This window comes from Bombina bombina, chromosome 6 (assembly GCF_027579735.1).
Source record: "Bombina bombina isolate aBomBom1 chromosome 6, aBomBom1.pri, whole genome shotgun sequence".
Lineage (NCBI taxonomy): Eukaryota > Metazoa > Chordata > Amphibia > Anura > Bombinatoridae > Bombina > Bombina bombina.
The window spans coordinates 152,349,897-152,365,435 of NC_069504.1; the positions used below are offsets into that span (position 1 = coordinate 152,349,897).

The window sequence follows — 15,539 nt, forward strand, 5'->3', positions numbered from 1 at the left end:
GCCAAGACATGAGGTGATAAAATAAGGAGTAAAAAAGCATACAAAAAGAGGAACTGGAAATATAATTGTGCTTTTATACAAAAAATCATAACCACCATAAAAAGGGTGGGCCTCATGGACTCTTGCCAATATGAAAGAAATGAATTTATCAGGTGAGTTCTTACATAAATTATGTTTTCTTTCATGTAATTGGCAAGAGTCCATGAGCTAGTGACATATGGTATAGAAATACCCAAGATGTGGAAGTCCACAGAAGAGTCACTAGAGAGGGAGGGATAAAATAATAACAGCTATTTCTGCTGAGAAAATTAAATCCAAACAAAAAATAAGTCTTTCTTAAAAACTTAAATCATAAGCAGAAGAATCAAACTGAGACAGCTGCCTGAAGAAATTTTCTACCAAAGACTGCTTCTGAAGAAGCAAATATATCAAAATGGTAAAATTTAGTAAATGTATGCAAAGACCAAGTTGCTGCTTTGAAAATCTGATCAACGGAAGCTTCATTCTTAAAAGCCCAAAAAGTTGCGACTGATCTAGTAGAATAAGCTGAAATTCTCTGAGGCGGAGACTGTCCCGCCTCCAAATAAGCCTTGTGAATCCAAAGCTTTAACCAAGATGGCAAAAAAATGGCAGAAGCTTTCTGACCTTTTCTGGAACCAGAAAAAACAACAAATAGACTAAAAGTCTTTCTAAAATCCTTAGTAGCTTCAATATAGTATTTTAAAGCTCTTACAACATCTAAAGAATGTAAAGATCTTTCAAGAGCATTCTTAGGATTAGGACACAAGGAAGGAACAACATTTTCCCTACTAATGTTGTTAGAATTCACAACCTTAGGAAGAAATTTAAACAAAGTCCGCAAAACAGCTTTATCCTGATGGAAAATCAGAAAAGGAGACTCGCAAGAGAGAGCAGATAATTCATAAACTCTTCTAGCAGAAGAGATAGCCAAAAGGAACAACACTTTCCATGAAAGTAGTTTAATAGCCAAAGAATGCATAGGCCCAAAAGGAGGAGCCTGCAAAGCCTTCAAAACCAAATTAAGACTCCGAGGAGAGATTGATTTAATAACAGGCTTGATACGAACCAAAGCCTGAACAAAACGGTGAATATCAGGAAGTTTAGCAATCTTTCTATGAAATAAAACAGAAAGAGCAGATATTTGTCCCTTCAAAGTACTTGCAGTCAAACCTTTATCCAAACTATCCTGAAGAAACTGTAAAATTCTAGGAATTCTTAAAAAACGCCAAGAGAATTTATGAGAAAAACACCATGAAATATAGGCTTTCCAAACCCGATAATAAATCTTCCTTGAAACAGACTTACGAGCCTGTAGCATAGTATTTATCACTGAGTCAGAGAAACCTCTATGACTAAGCACTAAGCGTTCAATTTCCATACCTTCAAATTGAACGATTTGAGATCCTGATGGAAAAATGCCCTTGAGACAGGAGGTCTGGCCTTAAAGGAAGTGGCCAAGGTTGGCAACTGGACATCGGACAAGATCCACATACCAATACCTGTGAGGCCATGCTGGTGCTATCAGAAACACATGTGATTGTTCTATCATGATCTTGGAGATTACTCTTGGAAGAACTACTAGAGGCAGAAAAATGTAAGCAGGTTGGTAAAACCAAGGAACTGCTAACGCATCCACCATCTCCGTCTGAGGATCCCTGGACCTGGAAAGGTACCTGGGAAGCTGCTTGTTTAGATGGGAAGCCATCAGATCTATTTCGGTAAGACCCCACATCTGTACAATCTGACAAAATACATCTGGATGGAGAGACCACTCCCCTGGATGTAAAGACTGACTGCTGAGATAATCCACTTCCCAATTGTCTACACCTGGGATATGTATCGCAGAAATTGGACAGGAGTTGGATTGCGCCCAAGAAAGTATCCAAGATACTTCATCGTTAAAGGACTACGAGTCCCACCCTGATGATTGACATATGCCACAGTTGTGATATTGTCTGTCTGAAAACGAATGAATGATTCTCTCTAAAATATTGATTGGTAACCTCGCCTCTTGAGGATTCCAAACTCCTTGAGACCCCCAAACAGCTCCCCAACCTTAGAGACTTGCATCTGTTGAAATCACAGTCCAGGAATGACGAACAAAAGAGGCCCCTTGAATAATCCAATGATGGTCTAACCACCAAGCCAGAGAGAGTTGAGTGTTGGGATTTAAGAATATCAATTGTGATATCCGAGTATAATCCCTGCACCATTGATTCAGAATGCAAAGCTGCAGAGGTCTCATATGAAAACGAGCAAAGGGGATCACGTCCGCTGCTGCAGTCATGAGACCTAAAACTTCCATGCACATAGCCACTGAAGGGAATGATCGAGACTGAAGGTTTAGACAGGTTAAAACCAACTTCAAACATCTCTTATCTGTTAAAGATAGAGTCATGAACACTGAATCTATTTGGAAACCTTAAAAGGTGACCCTTGTCAGAGGAATCAAGAAACTCTTTGGTAAATTGATCCTCCAACCATGTCTTTGAAGAAACAACACAAGTTGATTCATGTGAGATTCTGCCAAATAAAAAGATTGAGCCAGTACCAAGATATCGTTCAAATAAGGAAATACTGCAATACCCTGCTCTCTGATTATAGATAGAAGGGCACCGAGAACCTTCGAAAAGATTCTTGGAGCTGTTGCTAGGCCAAATGGAAGAGCAGCAAATTGGTAATGCTCGTCTAGAAAAGAGAATCTCAGAAACCGATAGTGGTCTGGATGAATCAGAATGTGAAGATATGCATCCTGTAAGTCTATTGAGGACATGTAATGACCTTGCTGAACAAAAGGCAGAATAGTCCTTTATAGTCACCATCTTGAAAGTTGGGACCCTTAAAAATTGATATAAAAACTTCAGATCCAGAACTGGTCTGAATGAATTTTCCTTTTTCGGGATAATGAATAGATTTGAATAAAAATCCAGACCCTTTTCCAGAAGTGAAACTGGTACAATTACCCCTGAAAGCTCCAGATCTGAAACACACTTCAGAAAGGCCTGAGCTTTCACAGGATTTGTTGGAACGCGAGAGAGAAAAAAATCTTCTCACAGGAGGTCTTATTCTGAAACCTATTCGATACCCCTGAAAGACAATATTCTGAATCTAATGATTCTGAACGGAACCTGCCCAAACGTCTTGAAATAATTTCAATCTGCCCCACCCGTAGAACTGGATTGAGGGCTGCACCTTCATGCAGTCTTGGGGGCTGGCTTTGGTTTCTTATAAGGCTTGAATTTATTCCAACTCGAAGATGGCTTCCAATTGGAGCCAGAGTCCTTAGGGGAAGGAGTGGTTTTCTGTTCTCTATTCTGATGAAAGGAACTAAACTGATTAGAAGCTTTAGATTTACCCTTAGATTTTTTTTTATCTTGGGGCAAAAAACTCCCTTCCCCCCAGTAATAGTGGAAATAATAGAATCCAACTGGGAACCAAATAAATTATTACCCTGGAATGATAGAGATAGCAACCTAGATTTAGATACCATGTCAGCATTCCATGATTTGAGCCATTAAGCTCTTCTAGCTAAAATAGCCAGACATAGATTTAACATCAATCTTGATGATATAAAAAATAGCACCACAGATAAAATGATTAGCATGTTGAAGCAAATGAACAATGCTATGCAAATCAGAATCTTTTTCCCGTTGTGCTAAGCTATCCAACCAAAAAGTTGATGCAGCCGCAACATCAGCCATAGAAATGGCAGGTCTGAGAATATAGCCAGAATGTAAATAAGCTTTCTTTAGATAAGATTCAATTTTTCTATCTAAAGGAACCTTAAAAGAAGTACTATCTTCCATAGGAATAGTAGTACACTTAGCAAGAGTAGAAATAGCCCCATCAACCGTAGGGACTTTTCCCAAAACTCTAATTTAGCAACTGGCAAAGGATACAACTTTTTAAACCTTAAAGAAGGAACAAAAGAAGTACCAAGCTTAGACCATTCCTTAGCAATCACATCAGAAATAGGGAAAACCTCAGGAGTAGTGACAGGAGGTTTATAGACAGAATTTAAATGTTTACTGGATTTATTATCAAGAGGACCAGACTCCTCAATATCCAAAGTTATAAACACTTCCTTTAACAAAGAACGAATATACTCAATCTTAAAAATATAAGATGATTTATCAGTGTCAATGTCTGAAGTAGGATCTTCTGAGTCAGAGAGATCCTCATCAGAGGTGGATATATCTGTATGTTGTCGGTCATTACAAATTTCATCAGATGTATGAGAAGTTTTAAAAGACCTTTTATGTTTATTTTAAGGTGGAATAGCAGACATAGCCTTCTGTGTCGAATCAGCAATATAATTTTTCATATCAACAGGGATATCATGTACTTTAGATGTTGAATGAACAACAGATACTGTACTAGCACTAATAGAAACCTTTTCTGCATGCAAAAGCTTATCATGACAACTGTTACATACACTTAGCTTTGGTAGAACTGTGTTCAGGCAGCATGGTTCCTACAGCAGCTTCTGAGACAGGATTAGATTGAGACATCTTGTAAAATGTAAAAGAAAAAATAAAATTTAAACAAAAATATCTTATTTCCACATATAGGAATGGGGAAAAAATGCAAATGGTAAAATTGGCATAAAAGCAAATAGCATAGCCCTCTGAGCATAAAGAAGGCAAGGAACATATAGGAAGTGAGGTAAAATAAAACTAAATTTGTTGGCGCCAAGTATGACGCACAACGCAAAAGGAAGTTGAAAAAATGTTTGGCCCAACAAACATCCGGAAATGACGCAACTCGCGTCATAACAAACACTAAGACGCAGGAAATGACGAACTTGCATCATTATAGACGTACATTCGCACCAAAAAATTCTTGCGCCAAAAATTTCACAATAAATAACAGCATTTTGCACCCTCCCGAGCCTAATTTGCCAGCAACACTGTACTCGGAGTAATTGAGCTTCAGAATGCTTAGAAGCGCTTATCATAGAAGAAATCATAGAAATCAAGCACAAACTTACTTCACCACCTCCATAAGAGGCAAAGTTTGTAAAACTGAATTGTGGGTGTGGTGGGAGGTGTATTTATAAGCATTTTGAGGTTTGGGAAACTTTGCCCCTCCTGGCAGAATTGTATATCCCATATGCCATTAGCTCATGGGCTCTTGCCAATTACATGAAAGAAATAGAGAATACAGATTTATGGTTCTATCATATACCTAGGGGTATAAACAATATCCCAGCTCCCCTTCACATAAAATTTTAAAGACTTTAAATATCTCTGTATAGCGTATATTTAATTATTAGATTTAAGACAGAGGCAGGTCCTGCAAAGTTTGAACAGTAAACTTTAGAAGCTTTAATGTCTAAGTCTCTGTATGATATATATACTTGATGAATAAAATCAAAGCAGGAGCAGTTCCTATACTCCTACAGCAGAATATTAGATTTGTATAGGCAACTTATATCCAGTTTGGTGGTTTTCTATAGATGACCATCTTAAAATTAGCTTTTTGCATAATATGCTTTTAAACAATGCTTATCGATAAATGTCAGCTTGAAGTCTTGCAGGGTCCATCTGCTCACAGTGTGTGGTGATATGAATAGAACACATTTATATCATTAATCTGGTATAAAGGCAACTGTTCATCAAGATACATAAGGGTTTGCAGTTCAGCAGTCCTTATAAGGGCATTGAGGGGCTTCTCAGTTCAAGATCCCACGTCCCTACCCCGTGAGGAAGACTGCCAAGGTCGGCTATCTCTAGACCACGGGCACTCATGTCTGCAAACTGAGACTGTGATGGGTCCTTCTCTTGTAGTTTGCATGCACTGCAGATGTAGATGCTAAGTACTGCATTTCCTTACTGCAGCTATTCCTTACCCCTGTGTCGGCGATTCCTGTACACAGCAGTCGTTACTTTGAAGGAGGGAGTAGCTCAAGTGATCAGGCCGACCAGCAATCTGACAGACTTCCGCATGCTCAGGTTACTCTGGATCAGTTCTCCCGACTCAGCCACAGCAAAGAATAGGAACGCTCTGTTTAATGAAGTTTGGGTACGGTGTAACTTTTGCCCTTCTCAACTAGAGCACAATGCCATTGCCTTGAATGTTTAAAAACAAAATTGAGTTTTGAAAAATAAAAAAAGGATTCACTAAGAGTAAATAGTAATGTTGATACTTTGTAACCAGAGATTTGGAACATGTGCAAACACAAATATCTTCTCTTTGGATCCTCTTTTAAAGGAAAAAGACATGTCAAATCAAATTACAAGACAAATAATTACAAATTAGATTTTCTTTATTATAAAAGTACTATTTTATAGTAAATAGGAAAATTACTGACACTTTAAATTTTTGTTTACATATCAAATATCAAATCAACTTATTTGGAATGTAAACTCTTATGCCCCCCTCCAAAACAAGAGCTTGCAGGTTCCCCCCTTCATTCAGGTGTTCCTCTAGCCTCCAAACGTTGAATCCTACAAGCCTTTCCTGGCATGTTGTTATGACATATTGATGTTTGGGAGAGAACTCTATTTGATTTGACTTTAGTGGAGTTGGGAAACCATGGTAATAAGTATCTTGTTAAGCTGACTTCAGTTGATGTAGCTTCTTATTGAATGGCGATCCAGTTTAAAATCATGAAAAAATAGCATCTCCATTATTTGAAATGTCGGTCTTTTAGTCAACTAGAAAGCAAAAAAGAAATGTAATATTAATGCTATAATTTCAGAGAAAATTGGACAAACATTATGAAGTATGAAAAATATATTAAAAGCTTTTTGTAAGGTATAACTTCAAACCAACACATATTTCAGCTATAAATGTTATGATTATATAGCCCATATATTGGTGACATGATTAAGTCTTAAGATAGAAAGGTCTATCATTTGTGTATGCCGTGCTTGGCAACACTTCAGATAAAAGGAAAGTTTATCCTTACCAAAAAATCAATTTCTTCATGTTCAGCTATAAGTGAGATGTCTCATGTCTTCTTAGGCTAGGTAGAAAAGTGACAAGTTTTTTTTTTTTTCTAGAGTACCTTCTCTTCTTACATGTACCACAAACCAGAACCTTTTTGCACATGTAATTAGGATTGCCCTCCTTAAACATATCCTTAGTAGAACATTTATTGGCAAGTATAAATTTCTGTCACACACTTGTCACACATACTCCAATACTCACAGGGTACATTAGTATGAAACTCCAAGGAATCAACACTGCATCTACTACAAATGCCTTAGGATCACTATTCCTGGCACAATATTTGATGACATCGCACTTTTTTGTTGCTTTATGAGAAATTTCAGGAAGTATACATACAAATAGAAACTCCACACAGAAGTCAAGTTGTCTTCAAGTTGCAATTATTAATAGCCAGTAAACATACTCCATATAGAAAAGCTGAACTAACTCTAGCATGCATGTGAGGGGTATATGTTGAGTTTTTCACCCACCCAGAATTCTAGGAGAAATTTTTACCTACTTCAGAGGTCACATGACCTCCACCCACCAGTTAAAATATTGTTCTATGATAGGTGACAGATAATACTGTATTTTTGCAATTTTAACAGTCAGGTTGTTTGTTTGTTTTTTAGCCAGGTAAAGTTAACAGATAAAAATTTAGTAGAGGACATTTTAGTTTTAATACCAACTCTAGGGTTAACAGGTATGTCAGAACTCTATGCCACCTGAGATGTAATTTCAAAGGCAAACAAATCAGTCTTCTTGCTAAACTTCATACATCCAAGTCCTAGTAACCATATAATTAGAGAAAGCACTTTAACACTGCAAAATAAAAACCCTATAGAAAGGTTTAGAGAGGAGATTTATTTTATTTTTTAAAATAGGGTCAAAAACAGTATAGGAGGAATCAGCACAGCTAGTATATATGCATTCAGAGAATGACGACGTACTCATTATAGACTAGATTTTCCTTCTACAAACAGATTTCAGAGATTTCAGAGAATTTGTGGATTACTTTTATGCAAAAGTTCTTAACATAATGTTAATTTAAAAAAAAACAAAAAAAAACATTATAGATTCAGGAGAATATTATGTGTAATACAAACCATGTATCAGTTCTAACAACGCTGTGTAATAGTATTACATCACTGAAGTAAATATTTTCAGAAATTTGAGTGAGAACTGTTGAGAGAGCAGGATTATCCCATATGGTGGGATATAATGGCAACAGATTAATTAATGTTTAATTTGTAAAAATGCAGTGTTTAAAAGAGAGAGAGTATTTGTGGTGTAACAATTCTAGAAGTAAGTCAAGTCTCGCCTGGATCTTAACTAATTGTTTAATCAAAACAATGGTTTAACTTTTTGGATTTCCTTGGATTCATAAATATCATGAGATTCTGTAAGGGGATGTTATATCTTGAAACATGGGATTTGTCATAATATGTAAGGGACGTTTAAGATTTGAAGCAGGAGGAATTACTTTCCATGGATACAAGTGTGACTAGAGCAGCTTCCAGCTTATAAACTGTATACTAGTATCTAATTGACATTTAATAGATTTTTAAGATATGCGGTTTCCAACCTTGCCACGGAAATAAATGGAAGGCTGTCAAGGTTCTACATATGCCATTTTTATGTTAAAGGGACAGTCTAGACCCAATATTCTTTACCAGACAAGCATTTCGCAATGGGTTCCACATCTTTAAGCTTGTAAGACGTACATGAAACGTTTAAATAAACCAAGCTCCGCGCACAGCTTTCTTGTCCAGTTTTATTGTATGATAGAAAAATAATAAACATGCACTGTTAAACTGTTAACTATTTCAAATTGCACAAATCAGTGTGTGTAAGTAGGAAAACTTATTCATGAGTCCATCATGATTGGAGAAATTTAACATACCAAAATATACATGCGATAGGTGGACGGAGCTTGGCGGCAATTTTCAGTTCCTAACAAACTAATATATAAATGTTTCATGTACTTCTTACAAGCTTATAGATGTGGGACCAGTTGCAAGATCCTTTTCTGCCATGTAACAATAAGTAATCAAAATGATGTATTGGGTGTAGACTGTCCCTTTAAAGAAATAATCTGCATTTTTGTTTAAGATTTTAGGTATAACAATAGTTTTAGGGGCATTTTTACAGAAAGGGTATAAATCCTTCTCCTAACCTTCTAGACTGGGGGTAGATAGCCCGGAGGAAGTTTAGTTAGAATTTTTTTTTTTTTTTTTTTAATTTTTAAAAGGAGCTTTATTGAAAAATAAAGATATAAACATACAAACATCTCAACAATGTCTCATCAGGTTACAATATACAATCTCAAAAACAGAATCTATAGTTCTCGACAGACTATAAACGTCCAAAGTGATCTAATTCAAATAAACATTGTTCGAGAAATTGTCCGAGGTCCAAAGCTCCTGTTTTCCACATTTTCTTAGATTTTCTTGCAGCATGTGGACTATTAAAACAATCCAAACTTTTGAAATAACATTAACAATATGGTGCTCCGTAGAGCAGGTACAACTTAAAAAAAAAAAAGATAACTGTATAGAACCTCACAGAAATGTCAAGTAAACAAGGCCTAACACAGGCGGCTGATACAATCAATAAGAAGAAAAAAGAGAGGAAAAGAAGAAGAAAGAGGGAGAGGTGAGAGAAAAAAAAAAAAAAAAAGGAGGGGAGAAGGGGGAGAGGGAGAGAGGGAGAGGGGTAAGGTTCCATCAATAGGGGGAGGAGGAAGAGGGCAAGGGGGGAGGGGAAGGGGACAAGGCGCCAGCGAGTGGGGTCCTGTTCCATCATGGCTCAAGCCATTCGGATTTCACCTTCGCTCCAAAGTTGGAGCAACAGTTCATGGGTGTCCAGTTTGCCTATACGGGCATAGTGATATCTTTCCAAGCGTAAGAGGTTGGTCACCCCCTGTTTCCACTCAGAAGTCAGGGGGATTTGGGTCGTTTTCCATTTGGCAGGTATCAAGTTTTTAGCGCTTGTCAACATCAGCAACAGCAGTGTTCTCTTGGTCATATCCGGAATCTTTGTGGGAAAGTGAAACAATAATGTCTCCATGGTTTTTGGTATTTCTAGGTTCAGTGTCAAATGGATGTGCTCCCAGACCTCCCTCCAGAACACATCCAGCATAGGACAATCCCACCAGATATGTGTCAAGGAACCCACCTCGCCGCACCCCCTCCAGCACTTGTCTGAGGAGTTAGGGTAGATTTTTTTGAGACGAGATGGCGTGAGGTACCATCTGCTCAGAACCTTATATTGTGATTCCTGTATACGCGCGGACACAGACACCGTTCTGGTGGCTCGGAAAATCCTTTGCCACTCCTGCGGCTCCAGTTCAACCCCCAGCTCCCGGTGCCACTGTCTAGTGTACACCGGTAAGCTGTCAGTTCCTTTACATAAGATCCCGTAGATTTTTGAAATTAAATGCCTGGGCACTGTTTTCTGTGTACATAGTCCCTCAAAGAGTGTAAGGTCTCTTAGGAACAGTCGCTTATGTTTATGCGTTGTGATGTAATGGCCTATCTGCAGATACACAAACCAGGGGATCTCAATGGCGGGTTCGCCCGACCTGAGCAATTCCCTCGGTTTCATGCTTCCATTCGCCACAAATTCTCCCACGTGATTGTTGGCAAATTGTAACTGAGCAGGTGTCACCTGAGTCTGTAATGGTATGTCAGGGTTTCCATAAACCGGTGTCAGTGGGGAAAAAACTGTGGATATGTGTGTTTCTGTGCGTACAGACCTGTCCCATTCCTCCAAGACCACTTTGGTCAAGGGGTATCTTTCCACCTCTGCGGGCCTGAATTTTTTATCTAACCAGGGAAGGGAGGCAAGACCCCCCAGCTGGAGGACACCAGCTTCCAACGCAATCCAATCTTTTTGAGGGTCGTTGTGGCACCACTCAACCAACCTCTGGAGAAGAACAGCCCTTCTGTAAAAAGATACATTAGGGAGCCCTAGTCCACCCTCATCCCTAGGGAGATACATAGTTCTTCTATTTATTCTGGGCTTAACATCCTTCCATATATAGTCTTCTATCAGATTTTGCAGAGAGGGGAGAAAGGAGCGTGGAAGAGGGATTGGAATAGTCTGGAGGATATACAGCACCCTGGGGAGGACATTCATCTTAATGACGCCTATCCTCCCCAGCCAAGAGATCATTTTGTGTTTCCACACCGAGAGATCATGTTTAGTTAGAATTTTATAAATGTTTGAGACTGTACATGATAGTGGGGGAGTATCGTTACATAATTTTTTGAAGTTTGTGAGGGGTCTGATCATCTTGTATAGAATTTGTATTTTTTTTTCTTAAAAGGGACAGTCTACACCAGAATTTGTATTGTTTAAAAAGCTAGATAATCCCTTTATTACAAATTCCACAGTTTTGCATATCCTCCCCCTTATTTCAGTTCTTTTGACAGACTTGCATTTTACCCAATCAGTGCTGACTCATAAATAACTCCACGGGAGTGAGCACGCTATCTATATGGAACAAACTAGCGCTCTCTAGCTGGAAAAACTGTCAAAATGCACTGATATAAGAGGCAGCCTTCAAGGGCTTAGAAATTAGCATATGAACCTACCTAGGTTTAGCTTTCAACAAAGAATACAAAGGAACAAAACAAATTTAATGATAAAAGTAAATTTGAAAGTTGTTCAAAATTGAATGCCCTATCTGAATAATTAAAGTTTAATTTTGACTAGACTGTCCCTTTAAAGCACAGGCTAGTGACCAGCCTTGTTTGTTTCTACCCTCGTAATATATATATATTTTTTTAAGGTACAACACTGTCTTTTTTTCTTCCTGTCATAGTAGTTTCAGAACAAGAGCTTGTTTAGATGATACATCTTTAAGTACCTGAGGGTCTTTCAGTAATAGTTTATGCCTCAATTGTAGGTTGGATATATCTGAGAGATGTTAAATATGCCATATGTTGTTTATATTTGGCCGCTTTATACCCATCATTTCCCCTCTAACTACATCTTTATGCGATTCCCATGTAGTTTATATACTAGTTTCAGAGCAAATACAGAAATATTCTTCTATGTTTTTATTTGCACTACTAGAGGAGATAAAAAAGACTTATCAAACTACCACACAAAATCTTTATGAGGAGCAAAATCACAACTTACATGGTCTGAACAAGTGTGGAGATGCACTGCAGCAGATTTAACATGCCTCAGGCTTGTAACATCTGTGACTATGTAATCAAGCCTTGAGTAGGTTTAATGTGGGTACGAATAGAAGGTGTAGTCTCTTTTAAAGGGGTGAAGGATCCCCGGAGGAAGTATCCAATAAAAGGTTTAGTACCAAATTAAAGTCAATTTGAAGAATAAAAAGCACTCTTGTCACCGTATATAGGAGTTAAAGGGACATGAAACCCAATTTTTTTTTCTTCATGATTTAGAAAGAGCATGCAATTTTAAACAACTTTCTAATTTACTTTTATTATCTAATTTGCTTCATTCTCTTGATATACTTTGCTGAAAAGCATATCTGGATAGGCTCAGTAGCTGCTGATTGGTTGATGCACATAGATGCCTCATGTGATTGGCTCACCCATGTGCATTGCCATTTCTTCAACAAAGGATAGCTAAACAATGAAGCAAATTAGATAATAGAAGTAAATTGGAATGTTGTTTAAAATTGTATTCTCTACTTAAATCATGAAATATTTTTTTGGGGTTTAGTGTCCCTTTAAGGAGAGACCTTAAACATATTAAACATATCAGCAGCAGTAATGGAATAGGAGTATAATGTCGATCCGTAAAGGGAGGCAGAAGATGAATCCCTGCGACTGAATTTACAGAGAGCCTATGAAAAGATTTCCAGTGAGGCAAAAACATGGTGCACTGTACTCTGAGGGTAACCGGGCTTCAATTTGCTCTGAAACGCCTTTCAATGAAGAAAGCAAGCACATCATGCTTCAACCAACTCCTAAGGAGGCAAAGTTTAAAACTGAGGTAGGTAGGAGGGGTATTTATTGGCTTTTGAGGTTTAGGAAACTTTGCCTCCTCCTGGTAGGAATGTATATCCAGCCTGTGGACTCCTGCCATCTATATGAAAGAAAGATTTCCCCAGGCATTATCCATAAGAATATTGGTAACAGTGCAGTAAAGGGGAAGGTGTTTCACATTTAGAGCAGAGATACACATCAGGTTGATAGGAGACCTATATTGTGTTCCCTTTAATAATAAAAATCTACCCTCTTTATCCCTTTGAAAATCTGTTAGTTGAAAGGGGACGTTCTTTTTAATCAGTATCCATACGCCATTTATTTTACCAAGCCACCCGGATGGAGGGAGGAACTAATAGCGCACAACTATAACATACCCAATAAATGAACATGTTGGTATTTAGTGGGAGGGCGGGTATCCTCACCTTTTGGTTGCAAATAAACAATTAACTCAGGCAAAGATCCAAACATGTAATTCAATAAGAGAAAAAAATGAAAAGCAATGAAAAGTTGTAAAAAGAACAGTAAAAGGTTTATGTTAAATTAGCAGTGTTAAATTTGCTAAACATAGTAACTTGAAGTCAGTCATGCTTTAGATCCCTAGATGTCATATGGATCCCCCAGCAACACTTTAGCAAATATGCTACAATATCAAATTCAAGCTCAAAGTGGGGCCTTTTGAAAATAAACTATATCCCATGAAAGAGGTTAATAAAAAAGGGGGCCCCAAATAAAATAAGATGCTCTTATATAGAGCTATGTAATTTCAAAAGCATAGCATCTGTGGTTTACCCCAGAAAGCAGGTAACTTAAAGAGTCATACCTTAGGAATGGAGCAATATCTCTTGCGTACCAAGCATTCATATAAAGTCCTGTGCGTATTGCGGTTAGGAAGGCTGTTTACGTCTTATTTTCTGGACGGTAGTCCACTGTGGTCTCTGGACTTTTGGACACACCTCTTCTATATTCCCCTTACTAGTTTTGTCCGATTCAGTCAGGAATGTTGTAGAGCCCAAGTCAACTGGATGCTTATATATTAACAGTTTCCTAACGTTTTGCACAATGAGACTGAAGGGATATCACCAACTGGATTTTATGTTTTGAGTTTGTAAACACATGGTTCTTTCCTCTTTTGTATGGTTATTGGGTCCAAATAAGCTTGGATCTCCCTCCCTAGATATTCAATCTTTTGATGAGACCTGGCTCCTTGCAATATCAGCCCTTTCTCAGTGAAATTTAGGAAGTTGATAATCACATATTTGAGGAAGCATATGAGACAAGTTTAGGATGAGCTTGGTGAACTCTTTCCAGGATCATGTTCTCTGAGTTAAAGATAGGACAGATATGAGAAAACAGCCCATTTAGATAATTCCTTAATTCTTCTGAAGCAATTTCTTCAGGGATGGCCCTGAGCCTTAGATTGTTCCACCTGCCCCTGTTGTCTATAGATCTTCGACTTTGCCCTGTAAGTGATTAATGAGCCATGGTGGGTAAGCATTTGAGAGAAAGAGCAGACTATAGTATTCAAAGTATTTTGGCCTTCTTCTAGGCATTCTAATCTTGAGCCTAGATCACTCCAATATTTCCATAATTCTGAGAGTTCACTCTTAATAAAGACCTTTAGTGATTCCATATCATATTTTGAAGGTAAATTGGCTATATGAGCCTTAATAATAGAGAGTTGTTCTGCTGACGAACCAGTATCTGCAGACGGTGTGGTAGATGACATGGTAGGTACTTCTGTAGGTGAAGTCTAAGTAAGTCTCAGTTAGACAAGAGTCTGAAATCAAGGGTACTTTTACTACTCTTTTCTTGGACACCATGAACTTTTCAACAAGCCCTGAGCAGGGTAGCATAACAATCAGAGACAGCCTTTTTTTGTTTTGTTTTTTTGTATAACTATACAAGTGAAGTGTGCTTCTGGTCACAATGAGGAAGCTGTATAATAATTAAACAGGATATGCATGTCTCAGGCCTGTGCGGCTCCGTCATGGCAATTTATCGGAAAAGGAGGAATAAATAGCATAGTATTCTATTTCTATAGCAGCTTTGTTAAGATACAGGGTAGGACTCCCAGTTTGAAAAGCATCATGTACCATACTTGTTACAATCTCCCTGCAGTGATAATCATAGCAATATATAATTATATGTACAGGCAGAATTTTTTGTGCAGCAGGCTCTAATAGAAGCATAACGTTATCTTTGTGTGGGCAACATAATCCTGTTCACCAGATTAGGAAGCATTGTGATAGCCCATATAGATCCATAAATTTTAGATGGAGAATATTGTGACTTAAAGGGACACTGAACCCAATTTTTTTTTCATTCGAGATTTAGATAGAGCATGAAATTTTAAGCAACTTTCTAATTTACTCCTATTATCAATTTTTCTTCGTTCTCTTGCTATATTTATTTTAAAAGCAGGAATGTAAATCTTAGCAGCCAGACCATTTTAGGTTCAGCACCATGGATAGCGCTTGCTTATTGGATGCTTACATTTACCCACCAATAAGCAAGCATAACCCAGGTTCTTAACAAAAAATGGGCCGGCTCCTATGCATCACATTGATGCTTTTTAAATAAAGACATCAAGAGAACAAAGAAAAATTG

The 15,539-nt window shown here is 37.8% G+C and overlaps 1 protein-coding gene across 5 annotated transcripts in view; it reads right to left on the minus strand.

The window, feature by feature from the left end:
* HDAC10 (histone deacetylase 10) overlaps positions 1-15,539 on the minus strand; it is a 236,388-nt gene that overhangs the window by 48,752 nt on the left and 172,097 nt on the right. The window contains exons 21-22 of one of the 5 annotated variants that reach the window (XR_008402807.1): positions 6,597-6,680; positions 6,272-6,561 (exon numbers count right to left, since the gene is read on the minus strand). The exons of 2 other annotated variants lie outside the window; for them this stretch is intronic. Coding sequence is in view for 2 of the 3 variants with exons in the window: in XM_053716640.1 (XP_053572615.1) it covers positions 6,673-6,680 (8 nt within the window). In the remaining variant the exon portion in view is untranslated. Of the gene's footprint in view, positions 1-6,271; positions 6,681-6,960; positions 6,992-15,539 lie in introns of those variants that run through there. 2 more of the 5 variants (XM_053716640.1, XM_053716641.1) reach the window with 2 other exon arrangements.